Genomic DNA, 18,624 nt, shown 5'->3' with positions numbered 1-18,624 from the left:
GAAGTATTTAGTTCCTTTACTTAAGTAAAAGTATCAGTACTGGAAGAAGTATTTAGTTCCTTTACTTAAGTAAAAGTATCAGTACTGGAAGAAGTATTTAGCTCCTTTACTTAAGTAAAAGTACTAATACCACACTGTAAAATTCCTGCATTCAAAACCTTAAAAAAGTAAAAGTATGTAGTTGTACTTTAACTTAAGTAACATTTTGAATGCAGGACTTGTACACTGTACATTTCTACACTGTGGTATTACTACTTTTACTGGAGTAAAATATCTGAGTACAACTGCTGGAATGTGACTAAGTAGAGGAGGAAGTATTCAGATATTTTACTGCAGTAAAACTACTAATAATACTGCACTAGAAGTAAAAGTCCTGCTTTCAAAATGTACTTAAAACGAGCCATTCTGCATAATGAGTACTTTTACTTTTGGTACTTTAAGTATATTTTGATGCTGATACTTTTGTACTTTTACTTCCATAACATTTTGAATGCAGGACTTTTACTTGTAACAGAGTATTTCTACACTGTGGTATTACTACTTTTACTCAAGTAAAATATCTAAGTATCAGTGTTGGAATGTAACTAAGTAGATTTATTTAGATACTTTACTGAAGTAAAACTACTAATAATACTCAACTATTATATATATTATTCTGAAACGGGCCATTCTGTATAATGAGTACTTTAAGTATATTTTGATGCTGATACTTTTACTTTAGTTTTACAGAGTATTTCTACACTGTGGTATGACTACTTTTACTCAAGTAAAATATCTGAGTACCAGTGGTGGAATGTAACTAAGTAGATTTACTCAGCGGTGGAAGAAGTACTCAGATCTTTTACTGCAGTAAAACTACTAATAATACTCCACAACAAGTAAAAGTCCTGCATTCAAAACCTTACTGAAGTAAAAGTATGTAATCAGCAAAATGTACTTAACGTATGAAAATATTACTCTGAAATGGGCCATTCTGCATAATGAGTACTTTTACTTTTGGTACTTTGAGTATATTTTAATGCTGATACTTTTGTACTTTTACTTCAGTAACATTTTGAATGCAGGACTTTTACTTGTAACAGAGAGTATTTCTACACTGTGGTATTACTACTTTTACTCAAGTAAAATATCTAAGTATCAGTGTTGGAATGTAACTAAGTAGATTAAGTAAAAGTACTAATACCACACTGTGAAAATACTCCACTACAAGTAGAAGTATGTCTCAGCAAAATGTACTTACAGTAGAAGTATTGATGGAGCAGTAAAATGTTCTCAGTCAGTGTTTTGTTTCTGGATTAATATTACTGAAGCATGTAGTGGAGTAAAAGTTTGTACTCAAGTACAAGTACTTGAGTAGTAAATGTATTTAATTACATTCCACCACTTCTTCTACTACTGACGAAACTTTCTGTAAGTTTAGATCTGAAGTCTGACGTGTTTGCATGTTAAAATGAAGCTCGTAAAGTAACAAGTCTGACTTTTATTAGACAGTGTCTTTGTCTGGAACGAACAAAGAGTTTAAACTGTCATAATATAATATAATTACACAACGTCCCGTCCCTCACGGAGACCATGTCATATTAAAGAGACACCTGAGGCCTTTAGGAGACACCTGAGGCCTCTAGGAGACACCTGAGGCCTCTAGGAGACACCTGAGGCCTTTAGGAGACACCTGAGGCCTTTAGGAGACACCTGAGTGTCGTACAGATTTAATGTAAAAGAGAAGCTGCTGACTAACTGCTCATGTTGCACAATCTGTCAGACAGGACGTGTTTTAACAGACGGATGCGTGTTTAACCAGCGTGAAGATATTAAATCATATTTAGTACTATAACTGTCAGTGGTAGAAGGAGTACTACAGTAATAGTAGCTGACAGTACAGATAATAGTTCTAAATCATCTTTTGGAGTTCACATGAAAAGAAGTAATACGCTTCTGATATATATGGAAGTGCAGTACATGCTTTACCATGACTTTTTTTAACATTCTATACTACGACTTTTTTGTCACGACTTTTTTCAACATACTATACTACGACTTTTTTTCACGCCTTTTTTCGCCATATAATACTACGACTTTTTTTCACAACTTTTTTTCACGCCTTTTTTCGCCATATAATACTACGACTTTTTTGTCACGACATTATATTCACAACATTTTTTCACGACATTTTTCGACATGCTGTAAACTGCTGTAAAATGAATTATTTTGCTCCGGCCGGCGAGCGTTGATGATTTTGGTTCGACTTTTACAGCTGAAAAAACACATTAAAATGTGTTTCTAAAAACATCTGAGGAGAGAAACAGTCATTACAGTAACAGAATATTGATCCATATTTGACCAGCGCTGCCTAGTTTGACTGTTTGATCGGAGTTCCCGATTTTCGCCAGCAGTGATTGACAGCTGCTAGCTCCGCTCTGATTGTTTTTTGTTTTTTTTTAAAGATTATTTTTTGGGCATTTATTCCTTTATTTGACAGAGACAGATATAGTTTTTTGTAAGGGGGAGAGAGAGAGGGAATGACATGCAGCAAAGGGCTGCAGGTCGGATTCGAACCTGGGGCCGCTGCGGTAAGGACTAAGCCTTGGTACATGGGACGCCCGCTCTACCATGTGAGCTACTGCGGCACCCTGATTGGTTGTTTTTGTTCGGGCGCGGTGAAAACGCCATTAGGAGCACTAGGATTACCATATCATATATTTAACTGGATGTGTTTTACCTGTATTAAGACACACCTCTCTCTCTCTGTGTGCAGGTGAAGGTTTGGTTTCAGAACCGCCGGACGAAGCACAAACGTCAGAAGTTGGAGGAAGAGTCTCCTGAAGCTCAGCAGAAGAGGAAGGGCAGTCAGCATATCAACCGCTGGAGAGCAGCCACACAGCAGCCCGGCGGAGGAGGAGGAGGCGGCGGCGGCGGCGGCGAGGACGTGGACGTCCTCAGCGAGGACTAGACTGCTGCAAACACACACATTAACACACACATTAACACACACTCTGTTACAGTCATACTGGTTAGTGACTGACATCTAAATAACTTTAAAGGTGCGTTCAGTTTCACATGTTTTAAAAAAGCTTTCATATCAACAATCAGATTTCTGTAAACAGGACGGGCTAACGTAGCTCGTGATGCTAACAGCTCAGTGTTCAAAGTCTCCACAGGAGACAAAAACTTGAATTCAGTTTCTCCTCCACTCATCAAAAGCAGCTAATCTGTAATTATTAACTATAATCAAAACCTTCGGCTTGGTCCGTAATCACACACTATGCACTACAAACTCAGTATGCGTACTATCGCTCAACATACGTTAGTGTGAATAAACAGTAGTATGCATCTTTACGGACACACCGAGCAGTAATTTAAATTGAATTATATTATTATTGACGTTACAGAGCCGTCCGTCACTACCGCATTGGATTGTGGGATATTTATGCCACCATAGTGTCCAGTGTTACATTCTGTAATATTTCACAGGAAATAGTATGTAACTTGCGTACTACTGGTTTCACACTAAGGTTTCGGATGTACTAAAATGTCTCACATACTGTTTTACTATATTAAATATCATGTTAGGATGAAATTTCTGACGCAACCTCAGCTTTAAAAGCTGTAAGAAATGAAGCAAAAACGTTTTGTACGATATTAGATACAAATCACAATGAGAATCCCATTTGGATATAAACTACCAACAAGCATGTGCTGTAATTAAATAGCTCTTAAATATCAACCTGGTTTAATAATAGATAAATATACAACAGAGAAAGAGAGCTGGATTTCTTGAACCTTTCAAAAGAAAACATTGTGCACAAAAATGTGCACAAACCTGTGTAAAAGACAGACACTGAACGCACCACGAGGCCAACTTTAGCTCGTTTTACCAAAAGTGACGAAAATATGAGCTGTAATTAATCTGATTCATTTAAAAAAAGACAGAATTAATCTGCAGCGAGCAGAACAAACTGAAACTCATCATCCTCTCAAGATACTTCATCACCTTTTTTCATTTGTCTAAAAGCAATAATAAATACGTCTATGATTTATTAAGACTTTAAAGATACTGTTAAAGAAACAGTACTCAGTGTAACTTCAGGCCTCGTAAAAATAAAATCTATAATAAAGTGTATTCTACAGGTTTATTTACTTTATCAAATACGGCCACTGTGACCATTTTTAGTAACTCTTCATTTTCAGGTCTGCTAATTTCATGGTAATTAGGTGATAATTAGCAAGTGACCTATTTGAACCCCAATATTTACCTCAAAATGTATCAAAATTACTTTATTATAAACATAATTTAATAATTATGTTAAAATAGCATCTAAAGGCTAAAACAGGCTTGAGAAGCGGCTGCTCTTCTAACAAAACTAATAGAAGACACTTCTGATCGCCATGGTGACTGATTGTCTACACAGATGTAACCTGATAGCTAATGTCATAATTCAGGGAGTTTTTAAAAAAAATGTCAAAGAAGTTATTTACTAATAAATTAAATGTATTATTAAATGTATTAAATAAATTACCATCTATTGGGAAATAGCGAAATATAATTATTAAATAATGTTTATAATAGAGTAGTTTTGGATAAGTTTTGAGGTAAATATTGGGATCATTTGGCAGTAATTCCAAAGAAAAATCAAATAGGTCACTTGCTAATTATCACCATGAAATTTGCGGGCCTGTGTTGCTCCATTTTCTTTCAGTCGAGGCCTAAATTTCTAAATAAAACCTGATGTTGCATCATGATCATTTCTTCTCTCGACACTTTTCACTTCATCAAAACAAATCATCGTACTTGTGAGTCATGCATGAGGCTGCAGGAGTAAAATGCATGACTCAAAACAGACACAAATTCCACCAAAAAAAACTTATTGCAAAAACAAATCTCCACCCCCTCAACGTACCGACGTCGGTGTTTTAACAGAGCCGTCAGACCAACCGACAGGTGAAGGTGTTTCCTGTTTTGGCACGTTTACTAAATATTATTTGGCAGGTTCGTCTCACGTTCACAAACTGCCAAAAACATCTGCAGGAAATGATGAAGTTTATAATTCTGCCTCAAATCTTAAAGTTAGTTTGATTACAGCTCAGATTTCTCCGTAACGGTTACTAAAAGATGTCAAAATGTCCTACTAAATGGTCAAATATATCATGTAAACCTTAGATGTTCCTACACTGATTCATAGACACACACATACATGCACAGCAGCACATATAATCACATACATACATGTTGACAGCTCACCTTTCCTGATGGACTGATGGATGTCCCTGAAGGCATCACGCTCATGCAAACAGCAGGAGGTCAAAACTCTCCTGTTAGAGACGAGGATAAAAAAAAAAAACACTCAAAAACTCTGATCAGCCACGAAGGAGGAGCTCAAAGAATCACAAACTGTACCTTCCTTCCTGTCGGAGTCGGACTGACGAGGAGATTTGATGCTTCCGAGAGGCAAAAATAAAAATAAACAGGAGTCCAAACGTGGTCACAGCTGCTGACTGAACACGGATCTTTGGTGCCAAACGAAGCCAGCGTTCCTGGATAAAAAAAAAAAAGAGGATTAAAGTGAGAGGAGAAGCTGGTTTTTTTCTGAGCGTCTGTCTGCAACAGACGGCGGCCGGCTCGCAGGAAATCTGCTCAGCTGAGAAACGAGTCTGAAACAGGAGAATAACGGTTCCTCCAGCAGGGAAACAGGAGCAGGAACAGAGGATGGATGGGGGGTGGAACGGAAAGTTTACTTTAACATAAAGTTCTAAAGAAGAATCCACCTTAAACACAACTGTGTTTGTGATGTTCTTTACATTCCACGCTCCGTTTAGTCTTTTTACTTTACTCTCTACCACACTTTTATTTACTTTAAGTACAGCAACATGTCAGATTTTGTCCCTTTGTTGTCATGGAGTCAACAAACGGGGCGAAAACAATCAGAGAAACCAGGTTTTACATCCTGAGAAACATCATTTCAGTTTTGTTCTTTGTCAACTTGTTAAGTTGGAAAACAATCAATCAATCAATCACATCAGATTTACTTTGGATTCATCGGTGGCTGTCAGGGCTCAGTCACACCAGCATTTATAATAATAATTAGGGCTGTCAAAGTTAATGCGATAATAACGCAGTAATAATAATATAATAATCGGTTCTAAAGCTAGAATGAAGATACTGGTATCATAGTAAACTATAAAACCTGATGAATCCATCGGTACCAACCATGTCACACTAGCTGGTCATGAAGGAGGTTAAATAACGCTCCAAACTTACTCTAAATGTTGGAGAGGAAAAACTGTCATGTCCATGTTCAAAGGGGTCCCTTGACCTCTGACCTCCAGATCAGTGAATGTAAATGGGTTCTATGGGTACCCACGAGTCTCCCCTTTACAGACATGCCCACTTTATGATAATCACATGCAGTTTGGGGCAAGTCATAGTCAAGTCAGCACACTGACACACTGACAGCTGTTGTTGTCTGTTGGGCTGCAGTTTGACATGTTCTGATTGGAGCATATTGTTTTATGCTAAATGCAGTACCTGTGAGGGTTTCTGGACAATATCTGTCATTGATCTGTGTTCTTAATTGATTCACAATAATAAATATATACATACATTTACATAAAGCAGCATATTTGTCCACTCCCATGTTGATAAGAGGATTAAATACTTGCGATTAAATGTGCGATTGATTTGCTATTAATTAACTATTTGAATCGACTGACAGTCCTCGTATTGAAGCTTAAACAGGTTGTTAAGATGCTCATTAACAAATTATTCCAGCTAGTGTGTTTCCGTTGAACTCGCTAACTACACCCGCGAGACGCACTTAAGTAGATTTAGCTTGCTCTAGTATCAATATTAAACTGATTTTTGTTTGCATTTAACAACAGTATATCCCGCGAGCCTTGGACACAGGGATGCTGCCAAAGCATCATGGGAATTGTAGTTGTTGCTAACATGCAGCTCAGTCGCACAGCAGTTCATGAAATAGTCACAAAATTGAATGTATTGATTCGTGAACATAGACACGGATTTCACTTTTTTTTTTTCGTGATAGTCAGCACGAAATTAGTCAGCGTCGAACGTCGAGTGTCGAACGTCGAGCGCCGCTGTTCATGTCCCGTTTGAGACCACATGTCAACGCTGATTTATTTGTCACGTAACTTCCGTACTTAAGTTACAACACTTCCGGTGTTATTTAAACTCAAACCGCCATCTTTTCCTAAACCTAACTAAGTAGTTTTATTTTGAAAAGCCTGGAGCGTAAGTTGACACGTGCATCACGTGTTGCTGGACATTCGTAGGAAAACGCACGAAAAATACGTTGGTGAAAGTCGTGCTGAGCGTCATGAAAAAAAGGTTAGTTTGTGAACACGAATCAAATAGATTAAATTTCACGACTATTTCACAAACTGATGTGTTGTAATATATTCTAACAAAATAATCATTATTTAATATTTAATCCTTCTAATATAAAATATGGATAGAAACCCTTCAGAAACATGCTTCAGGTTTTCTGCTGAAAGACACCTTTAATAAGAAAATGTTATTTATAATTTTTCAGGTGGTAAACTCTTCAGTTTTTGTACTTTACAAGTTGACAAAGAGCGTCTGAATGCATCTGCTCTCATTCTGTCTTTACTTCAAAAGCATTCTGGGAAATGTAGGCAACAAAAAAGGATCATTACAACATTTTTTCAACTCAAAATAACTGGTGGAATGTGCTGAACATCACAAACTGATTAACAATATATATATATATATATATATATATATATATACTGTGCTGAACATCACAAACTGATTAACAATATATATATATATATATATATATATATATATATATATACTGTGCTGAACATCACAAACTGATTAACAATATATATATATATATATATATATATATATATATATATATACTGTGCTGAACATCACAAACTGATTAACAAGTGGATTTTAATTTGTAGATTAAAAGTCAAACTTCCTGTTGGAGGAACCTGAAATCTTTCAACAACGCTTAGTTTTGTTGTTTGACCTCGAATGAAAAAGAGTTTAAAGCAGCGTCTCTAAACATAGAAGAATATTTTATAATTTTATTCTTGTCAACAAATCTCATGTCCGTCTCTCAACACTGTCTGACTTCCTGTCTGTCTCAGATCCGAGCCTGTTGGTTCCTACTGAATATCTTATATTTATATATATAAATATATATATATATATATATATATAAATATATATAAATAGTGACTTTGTTGGGGACTATTTTCAGCGGCGGATTAATCCACATTTGGGCTTTTTTTAATGAGGTTTGTTGACGAGTAGAAAAAGATAAAATGATAAACACGCATGTCTCCTGCAGGAATCTTCTAGTTGTTTTTCACTGAGCAGTTTAAGGTTTCTCTGCTTGGCGGCAGAAACCAGCTGATCCCGGAGCAGTTCTCATTCTGCTCCTTAGTTTTTTTTTGTCTTTTTGGAAAAAAAATTTAGGTATTTATGTAAAAAAATGGATTTGAAAAAAGTATTCTATGCATCTGATGTGTATATAATGATAATAATAATAATGATAATAATAATAATAATAATAATGATGTGTGGACTGTTTGTTTCTCTCACTGCATCCATTCATCTGTTTGTTTCTTCTTCCTGGACAGATTTACCTCATCATCTCCTTATGTAGCACTTCTTCTTCTTCTTCTTCTTCTTAGTCAGATCTATTTTTTCATCGTTTTAGGATCGAATGCACTAACTGTACGACAATGGGGACAGGAAATGACAGAAGCTTTGTACTTCCTGTGTTCAGATTTGGAAAAAATATAAATAAAATGAGATGAAATCAAACGTTTTGTTTTACGTTGTTGACGTTATGATGACATTAAAACGGTTCTTTGTGAAATATTAAAGATATACCACCCAAAATCTGCAAATAACAACATATACATTTAGTAAAACTGATTTGACTTTACAAGAATAGAAAACATTTATAGATTATGGATGTGGAGGTTTTGTTAATGTTACAACTAAATTTCAATTTAAAGTAATTTGAATCTTGGAACTCAAATTTGTATTATTATTATTATTATTAGTATTAGTATTAGTAGCTAGTAGTGGTAGTATTAGTAGCTAGTAGTAATAGTAGTATTTTACCTAATATTTTTTGTACATTTTTCACAATTTTTTTTTTATATTTTAACTAATTCTGTCAAATATCTTTCCAAATAATTTTCAATTTTTTCCTAGATATTTTTCACATATTTTTCCTAATAATTTTCGGTTATTTTGGGGATAATTTTCATATATTTTGTTACGTATTTTTCGGACAGTTTTCACAAATGTTGTCAAATATTTTTCCTAATAATTTACAAATATTTTTCGGACAGTTTTCACTCATTTTGTAAAAAATGTTCCTAATAATTCATGGATATTTTCCACACATTTTTTTCACGTGTTTTTTCAGACAGTTTTCACAAATTCTGTCAAATAATTTTCCTAACAATTTATAGATATTTTTCGGACATTTTTCACTTATTTTGTACGAACTCAAATAAATATAAAGTATAGATAGTAGAATAGAAATAGATGTCAGACCTGTGAATCCTCCGCAGGTTGAAGCTGATCCTCGGCTGCTGCAGCGGTTCAGACCGGAAGGTGTCCCGGTTGGTGTCCCGGTTGGTGTCTAAGTTGGTGTTCAGGTTGGTGTCCAGTTTGGTGTCCTGGTTGGTGTCCAGGTTGGTGTCCCGGTTGGTGTCCCGGTTGGTGTCCAGGTTGGTGTCCTGGTTGGCTTCCCGGTTGGAGTCCCGGTTGGTGTCCCGGTTGGCTTCCCGGTTGGTGTCCCGGTTGGTGTCCCGGTTGGTGTCCCGGTTGGTGTTCTGGTTGGTGTGCAGGTTGGTGTCCTGGGTGGTGTCCTGGGTGGTGTCCTGGGTGGTGTCCTGGTTGGTGTCCAGGTTTGTGTCCCAGTTGGTGTCCAGCTTGGTGTCCCGGTTGGTGTCCAGGTTGGTATCCTGGTTGGTGTCTAGGTTGGTGTCCAGGTTGGTGTCCTGGGTGGTGTCCAGGTTGGTGTACAGGTTGGTGTCCCGGTTGGTGTCTAGGTTGGTGTCCAGGTTGGTGTCCTGGGTGGTGTCCAGGTTGGTGTCCAGGTTGGTGTCCTGGGTGGTGTCCCGGGTGGGGTCCAGGTTGGTGTCCAGGTTGGTGTCCCGGTTGGTGTCTAGGTTGGTGTCCAGGTTGGTGTCCAGGTTGGTATCCCGGTCCTCCTGCGTCCTCAGCCTGCAGCTGCTCCGCCGGATTCCCCCCGTCTCTCTCTGCATCTAAATGTGCACAAAGTATTCGGATCATTAACTGAAACACATATCTCTATATGCAGATATTAATTAAACATGAAATAAGTAAATAAAATAACAATATAACAAGTACCTTAAGACACATGTTGTATCTAACTTTAGGAGGATTATTGGAATATTATGAGAAATAAATTCATAAAGTGAATTATTACAGTAATGATTCACTGAGAGTCTGAATCAGAAATAATCTTGAGATAAACATCAACAAAATGAAGACAGATGGACAAACAGATGAAGTACATTATTAATAAAATGTGGAAATATACTCCATCATCTCCATACTGCACAGGTCTACCCTCAAATACACAAGAAATACACAAAATACAGCCTCAAAAAACTGCCTCATTATAACAGGGAGGTAACACAGTACATATATATACTGAGATATTATGACTTATAGTAACGTACTTAAGTACAAAGTACAACTACTTGTATTGTACTTGAGTATTTTCTTTTCATGCCACTGTATACTTCTACTCCACTACATTTATCTGACAGCTTTAGTTAATTCACTAATTCTGTCAAATATTTTTCGAATATTTTTCACGTTTTTAATATTTTTTGGACATTTTTCACATATTTTTCAGGCATGTTTCACTAATTTTGTCAAATATTTTTCCTAGTAATTAAAAAAAAAAAAATTCCGTAAAATGTTCACATATTTTTCGGACATTTTTCACAAGTTTTGTCAAATATTTTTCCTAATAATTTTCGGTTAGTTTTGGGATATTTTTCCACATATTTTGCTATGTATTTTTTGGACAGTTTTCACAAATTTAGTCAATAATTTTACTAATAATTTACGGATATTTTTCACATATTTTTTGGACATTTTCACAAAGAAATTGTCAAATATTTTCCCAATAATGTTTGGATATTTTTCACATATTTTTCGGACATTTATTTACTATTTTTGTCAGATATTTTACTAATAATTTACAGATATTTTTGTGGTATTAGTATTTTTACTGCAGTAAAGGATCTGAACACCACCCTGATTAGATGACTCAATATTACAGTGAATGTGATGAAAATACAGCTTGCAGCAGGTAAAGTACTACAAACAATACTACAGAAATATTACAGGAGATAAATATAGTACACGGTACATTCTTTGGCACAAAGGCAGTAATATTTATGTTCATAAAGAGCACTAATATGTTGGGAATAATCACGTTAATAGTGATTTTTAATTCACTGAATCAAATTAAAGGATATTAAACTGACGCCACAAAGAACAAAAGGAGGAACGGAGCGAGTAAAACACACTAATAGAGGACAATAAAGTGATGATTATGATGATGGAGATATCATAACGCTGTATTCTCCCCCTCCAGTCGCTGCTACCTGCCTGTATGTTGGTGGCGTTGCCATGGAAACATTTCAATATTCACAATGGGAGGCTGAAGTGAAATAACAGATGGCGGGAGGCATGCAGGTGCACGACTGACAGAAACAAATTATCACTTCTCTTTATCTCCTCCGAGTGGAGCGACACCGACGGGTGAGTCCAGGTGAACCGCGGCGGCGACCGCCGGTTATTACATTCAATTATCAATCATGGATTCATTATGATTCTCATAATGTTGTTAACAGAGAGCGTCAACACGACAAGGTTCAAACACATTCACACACAGGACAGCCTGGTCCGATGTCTCTGATATCTCCGATGTCTCTGAGCTTCATCACATTAAATATGAAACAATAACTGAGACGGTAAAGTGACGACTTTCAGCGTTCGTTTGAGGGTTGTCACCTCCGTATGGCTGAAGACAACGACTCAGATTCAGGACGAAGCAGCAGGACACGTTCAGACGGACGTCACCGACCGTCCACGTTCAGACGTACATCACCGAGTTGATGAGGTCAACGAAGCTGATGATGAGGTCACCGCTGATAAACCAGCCTGATGAAAGGAAACAGCTGGAAGGACGATAGGAAGGACGGGCAGATGATAGGAAGGAAGAAATGACGATAGGAAGGAAGAAGGAAGGAAGGACGGACGATAGGAAGGATGAAGAAAGGTCAACTGATGACAGGACGGAAGGAAGGAAGGACGGACGATAGGAAGGAAGGACAATAGGAAGGAAGGAAGGAAGGAAGGACGGATGATAGGAAGGAAGGAAGGACGAATCATAGGAAGGAAGGAAGGACGGACGGACGATAGGAAGGATGAAGGAAGGACGGACGATAGGAAGGAAGGAAGGAAGGACAGACGATAGGGAGGTAGGAAAGAAGGAAGGACGGACGATAGGAAGGTAGGAAAGAAGGAAGGATGGACGATAGGAAGGAAGGAAGGACGGACGGACGGATGGAGAGATAGATAGATTGATAATTCATCCACTGGGCTCAGAGCAGCAGGTAAAAGTAAAACAACAGTCAACAGACAGAAACTCTTAAATCCTCATATTCCTGTGATTGACATGTTAAACATTCAGTTAAAGAGAATGAACTTCTCTCTGGTGGATAAAACCACCGAAGTGGCAGCAACAGCAACTGTGAAGGTTAAAGGTTCGTCTGATCTCCTCCAGTAAAAGTTGATCTTTTCTATTGTGTTTCTATTGTTTGTGTCAGTTTGTTTCACACTTGTTGAGGTTTCAACCCTCCAATCAGTCGAGTGCTTCAATTAGCGCCAATCATCCGTCAGCTCTCTGATGTTAATGAAAGTATTTATCCAAACGAGACTAATTAAAACCAGCCGCTCGTTAGCAAACCTCTAATCAACTTAATTGCTGCAAATAAAAGCAATTAACATAAGAGCCACTCTGCTGCTGCTCAGCATCACATTAACCACCACACAACACAATCAGCTGATCACATTATATTAATCCTCTGAACCTCTCTCTCTGTCCGTTTATACCAAACTACAACTTCATTAAAATGTTCAAAAGTTAATAATCAGCTGTTATATTCATATTTTTCTAAAAACAACATAATATTTCAAAGCCAGAATCAATCTATCTGCTTCATTTGAGTCTATGTGGAGGTAGAAAGAAGTTACCGCTTTTATTATGGTAGTCTGAGTAACGTGACGTCATATCCGTTCCGTATCCGTCAACCAAAACAAACCTCAGAGAGTATAAAATGTGTGTCTTCGTGGATACGACCTGCACCCTCCCATGTTAAATCCAGCGTGGTAAACACTACACATCCAGTAAAGGATGGAAACACTTTGGGTTTCACACATTGACAGGAAAAGCAGAGCTACACAGAGCAGAGCTAAAGCTGCATGCTAACTTCTAAAAACGGCCAAAATATGTCATAAAAAAAAAGTTCGAACATAGGCTGAAATATGTCCGAAAAAAGGCCGATATATGTCTGAATAAAAGTCAGAAAAATGTCTGAAATATTTCCGAAAACAAAGTCTGAAAAAAGACTTAGTTATGTGCGGAAAAAAAAGTCAGAAAAATGCCTGAAAAATATCCGAAAAAAAGTGAGGAAAAGTTGCAGGATTGCATTGAAACGGGAGAGCTAGAGACCACTTTGGAGAAGTTAGAGGAAGTAGACACGTGGGACTACGTCAGCTTTTCAAAATAAGGTGTTAACAAAGGGAACTGTATATACAAAATACATCTATGGAAATAAGATTGATGGATTATATTCACCAGAAGTATAAAACATTATACATTAAAAAGAAAATACCACTAATCTGTGAGGGAAATGTCTTTATTCTTTGATTTTTGGGTTGCTGGATAATAAATAATTCCTGACAATGATCCTGATATATTTGACTTCAGGACATCTCTGACTACATACATGCTGAAATCAAACATTTTTACTGGATTCATTTAGAGATTTTCCAAATTAAAAGTCTCTAGAAGTGTCTGATTCATCTGTTTCCCTTCATGGTCTAGAGGTAAACAAGGTAACAAAAGTCACAATAAATCATAACGCTCAGCTTCCATGTTTCTTTCACCAACGACTGCTGATTCTGATTAAACTGGAGCTCAGAGGGATCGACGTCTCTTTGTCTGGTTGAACCGTTGAACAGCGTTTTGTTCTCCGTGTATTAAACTAAATAACGTCTGTTAGTAAAGAGGACTTTCAGACCTGTAGAGTCGTCCTCTCTCACATCTGACTGGACTCTATCAGCTCTGTGGCTGGAGGCTACTAACCGCTAAACGGTGATGTGTTTCTGGGTGTATTTACATGTGGTCCAGTATTTGCATGTGACGGTACACATGCGTGACAATAACTCATCAAAGTAAATTCTGACGGAGGGAAAGTTTGAGCAGCAGAAAGAGACGAGGAACTGACGGTGTTGAGGCTTGACGGAGGGGATTTCCAACCATCTGGTTACAGGTTCAGCTACCAAACTGAGTCTTTGTATGATGAGAAATCCCCCACTGAGATCAACCACAAGCAGCAGCCTCCTCTCCTGTTTTCATGGACGAGTTACCGACTCATCTCATTACAGGTGTTTCTGTAAACCTGCTTCTGTCCAGGAGATCCTGGGGGAGTTCTCAGGAAGCTGTTGAATCAAATGGTTTCATGTATTTGAGGCATTGAAAATAAGTTTTTAATAAGACAAGACGTTGTTTCTCCTGCAAATCAGTTGTCGTGTTTCCATGCAGCTGTCGAGCAGATTTTAAGAAAAACTTTAAATTGCACGTCGGGGGTTACTGGCGGAATGCCGGTTGATGCTGCTGTGCATTTCCTTGACCACTGGACACTACGCTCACAAGTTAGATGGGTTGTCCTGCGTTGAGTGCGTGGCGCTGGAAATGACATATTAAACATTTTGTACCACTTCCTGTGTCCACTATGTGGCGCTACAGAACACACACGCTAATTATACGCGATGTTGCTGTATATCATGTGTAGATAACACCACGTTAATCTCATGTAAATCAGATGATCTTTGTCAGTAGGTGGTGCTATGACTATAACTCAATATGGGCTTGTAGATGTCTTTAGACTTATATCCAACTTGTGAAATTCTGGGCAGATTGGACGATGTAAAGTCCAGTTACAACAGCTTCCTGGGTCATGGAGAAACATGCAAATTGATCGCCTCGCCGCGGCAACGCCGTTCCACGAAGACTTTGCAATTTACCATCTTGCAGGTCTTGAGATTCTGCTGACCAAATTGAGATCGATCTGTTAAATCCTGTAGGAGGAGTTTCAAAAAGTTTGCATAAAAACATGAAAAACACAAGATATTCAAAATGGCCGACTCCCGGTAGGGCGGAGCTAATGAAAGCCGATGGGAAATATGTCCAAAATGATGAGAGTAATGTGGGTACCAAATTTTGTGAATATCATAGCAACTATGAGGGCTCGTAGATGTCTTTAGACTTGGACTTTGATCCAACAATTTGGGGCAGAATGGACGATGTAAAGTCCAGTAACAACAACTTCCTGTGTCATGGCGAAACATGCAAACTGCCCGCCTCGCCACGGCAACGCCTCTCCACAAAAACACAAAAGCTTTGCAATTAACCATCATGAAGATCTTGAGATTCTGCTGACCAAATTTGAGATCGATCTTTTGGATCCAGTAGGAGGAGTTTCTAAAAGTTCCGTACCTGTAAAGTGTCTGAAATGGGGTATTGTCACGTGATCTATGACATCATCGTCTGAGGTAGCAACTATTATTGCGCAATTTAGCGTCACATTAGCCCGGAGGGTTATACCCACTCAATTTGAACCCAATCTGATAAACCCTTTAGGAGGAGTTCGAAAAAGTGTGGAGCTAATGAAAGACGAGAGTTCGCCTGTCGGAGATTAGCTCTGGTTGTTTTGGATCGAAGGGTCGATTGCGTTCTGACTGCACAGTTCACGTATGAACAAACGAACCGAACCTGGAGGTGAAACGAGCTCCGGGTGAATACAGCAGCACGTGTAGCGGCAGGTGCCAGAAAATAACGATGTAGAAGAGGAATGTGACGTCTATAAAAGTGAGTGATTCACGTCCATCGATTATGAGACGGCGTTGGCGGCTCCACCTCACTAACTGCCAGGTAAACTCCTGCGTTTATGAGCAGGCGGATGATTGATGAGCTAATGTTCCTCCCTAATGTGCTGTATGCTTCACGTGAGGAGAAACTCTCTGCACGCCAAAATGACGCCACCGACGACGGCTCGTTCTGCAGGATGTAAATGACCGGCGGCGCCCGAGTGTCCTGAGCGGCGCCCGTTCATTTGCATAAAAAAAGCCTCATCTGACCTAAACTACAGTTTGACTTCTCCAACAGCTCCCTGGCGTGCCAGAGGCCTGTCGGCTCCAACCGCCCACCTTGATTTGTGGCTCTGGTGTTGCCATGACAACGGATCCGATGGGGCCTGATTTACGAGCGAGCGTGACGGGCTAATGACGGGTTTGGGCGCTGAGCAGCGTCTACAGACTGGAAGAGCTGGTTTCGGACGGAGCAGACGCTGCTCCCAGATCAGCTTCTAACCTCCACCGGTGATGGAGGCCAGCGGGAGGAAGAACTGATCCTGAATCAGCGCCCGGAGGGCGGCCTCGCCCCCCCTGAGCGCTCCCTTACGCCACCACCTGGACGGGCCGCTGTGATTGGCCGAGAGGAGTTTGGGGGGGAAGCGATAGGCAGTAAAACGCTGGTTCTCTATGAATCACTGAAAGAACTCTAATTAAGAGTAATGACGGTTGCTGTGAGTCTGCAGCCTGATTGAGATAATTACACTTAATCACGGAGAAAATAACATTTTAGTTCCACGTTAACGCAGCAGTTCAGACTCACGCTGGTATTTAGATTAGTGCTTCGTTTCCGTGTTGGTTAGTCGACGGTTCGGAGAGCTGATGGATAAATAAATCATTTCATGTTTTCACACAGACTTTTTGTACGGAAGCTCAATTCTGCCCAAAAAAAAAAAAATAGTAATAAAAGTCGGGAATGATAAAAATGTAAAATACTCCTACGTGAGATAAGTTAAAAACATTGAGACCATCAGACAAAACTTTAACTCACAATCTCATAATGTCACTTAATATTTTTTATTTTCAGGCACAACTTGTTTCTGTAATCAATTAATGATATAATAGTTTTCCAGCCTCTTGTTCTTTTGTTTCTGGATGAACATAAAATCATCATTAATGCTTTCTAGTCAGCGATCTCAGGGTAATCATGATTTGTTCAAACTAGGGCTGACAAAGGTAATGCCATAATTACACGATAATTTGCAAATTAATTTTAACGGCACTAATTTCCTTAATGCATTAAAGAAACTTGCATTGTTTAGTTTGTAGCGGGCTCAGTCTTAAAGCTAGAGTCCAGCAGATACGGAGCAACATCAGCATTCATTTAGAGTCGTGTTTCTGTCCACCTGATGGACTTAAGTCCAAAATAGAGAGCTCCAGGGATGACGTATGTTTGTAGGCCAACCAGAAGCAATACACTCATATAATGAATTCATCGGTACCAACCATGTCATACTAGCTTGTCATGAAGGAGGTTAAATAATGCTCCAAACTAACGCTAAATATTCTTTAAATTGACCTCCTCAGAGGCTAAATTTAACGCGAGATACGAAGTCAAAAACGTTGAGATAGTAAGACAAAATTTTAACTCACCATCTCATAATGTAACTTACAATGTTTTAAACTTTTATACATAACTTAACCTTTTTTCCGTAATTAATTGAGAAAGATATCTTTTTTTCTTTTTCTTTTTTTAACCATTTTTAAACACAGCTGCTTCCAGTTCTTTTGTTTAGGGATGCCCCAATAATTTTCCGATATTCAGTAATAATATGTGATCATGAGACCAGCTTTTATCATGTTATCACGATGTGTTCAAATCCAATCTTTTAAAATTTAGCTTCTGGAGAGAAACTTAAATAAAGTTGTTTGAAGGAAATGTTTTCACAGCAACAACACTATAACACAGCAGCTTATAATAAATACGTACAATTATAATCAATGCTACTGATGCTGAGAATATTGTTTTTAGAGCTGTCAAAGTTAAGACGGACCGGAGACGGCGTTTCAAACGCGATAATAACACGTTAACGCGGTAATAATGTGATAGGTAGAATATTATATGAGGAAAGCTGATCAGCTATAAATAACTTTGAGTAATAAAAACAGTTATAGTGACATAAAAGATTAATTAATTGTGAAATGGATCATAAAAACATTTAAAAGGTTTGAGTGTTCGAAACAGTCTTTTTAAAAAAGATTAAAAACACTTTAAAAACATTATTTTGGTTAAAACCTCTCTAAATGTCAGAATATGTCCTATCTTCCTGTCCATCTGTGATCTACCTGTTAAGTCTGTTCGGAGATTGATTAGTAGTACCTGCCGAGGCCTGAAGGGGAAGCTCGCGACTACGGTGCTTCAT

The 18,624-nt window shown here is 38.2% G+C and overlaps 2 protein-coding genes across 2 annotated transcripts in view; one reads left to right on the top strand and one right to left on the bottom strand.

The window, feature by feature from the left end:
• The window catches only part of emx3 (empty spiracles homeobox 3), a 27,619-nt gene extending 23,774 nt beyond the window's left edge, over nucleotides 1-3,845 (top strand). The window contains exon 4 of the mRNA XM_037779219.1: nucleotides 2,756-3,845. Within this exon, the coding sequence (XP_037635147.1) occupies nucleotides 2,756-2,950 (195 nt within the window). The 3' untranslated portion in view covers nucleotides 2,951-3,845. The remainder of the gene's footprint in view (nucleotides 1-2,755) is intronic.
• LOC119494898 (clumping factor A-like) lies at nucleotides 2,820-18,624 on the bottom strand. The gene is made up of 7 exons (XM_037781121.1): nucleotides 18,582-18,624; nucleotides 16,722-16,889; nucleotides 12,174-12,226; nucleotides 9,572-10,287; nucleotides 5,396-5,532; nucleotides 5,240-5,310; nucleotides 2,820-2,954 (listed from the first exon to the last, which is right to left on the bottom strand). The coding sequence occupies exons 1-5, from the start codon at nucleotides 18,622-18,624 to the stop codon at nucleotides 5,481-5,483; spliced, it is 1,032 nt and encodes a 343-aa protein (XP_037637049.1). The 3' UTR covers nucleotides 2,820-2,954; nucleotides 5,240-5,310; nucleotides 5,396-5,480.

Source organism: Sebastes umbrosus, chromosome 9 (assembly GCF_015220745.1).
Source record: "Sebastes umbrosus isolate fSebUmb1 chromosome 9, fSebUmb1.pri, whole genome shotgun sequence".
Taxonomy (NCBI): Eukaryota; Metazoa; Chordata; class Actinopteri; order Perciformes; family Sebastidae; genus Sebastes; species Sebastes umbrosus.
The sequence above is the reverse complement of the archived record's forward strand: the minus strand, read 5'-3'. Positions and strand labels throughout refer to the sequence as shown.

Bases quoted from the DNA above. Each gene is read 5' to 3' on its own strand.
- LOC119494898 (XM_037781121.1), bottom strand. From the start codon at position 18,624: ATGAAGCACCGTAGTCGCGAGCTTCCCCTTCAGGCCTCGGCAG. The intron at 12,227-16,721 runs GTTAGAAGCTGA...TCCTTTCATCAG, and splicing joins GGCCTCCATCACCGGTGGAG to GCTGGTTTATCAGCGGTGAC. The intron at 5,533-9,571 runs GTCTGACATCTA...TTTTTTATCCAG, and splicing joins AACCTGCGGAGGATTCACAG to GAACGCTGGCTTCGTTTGGC.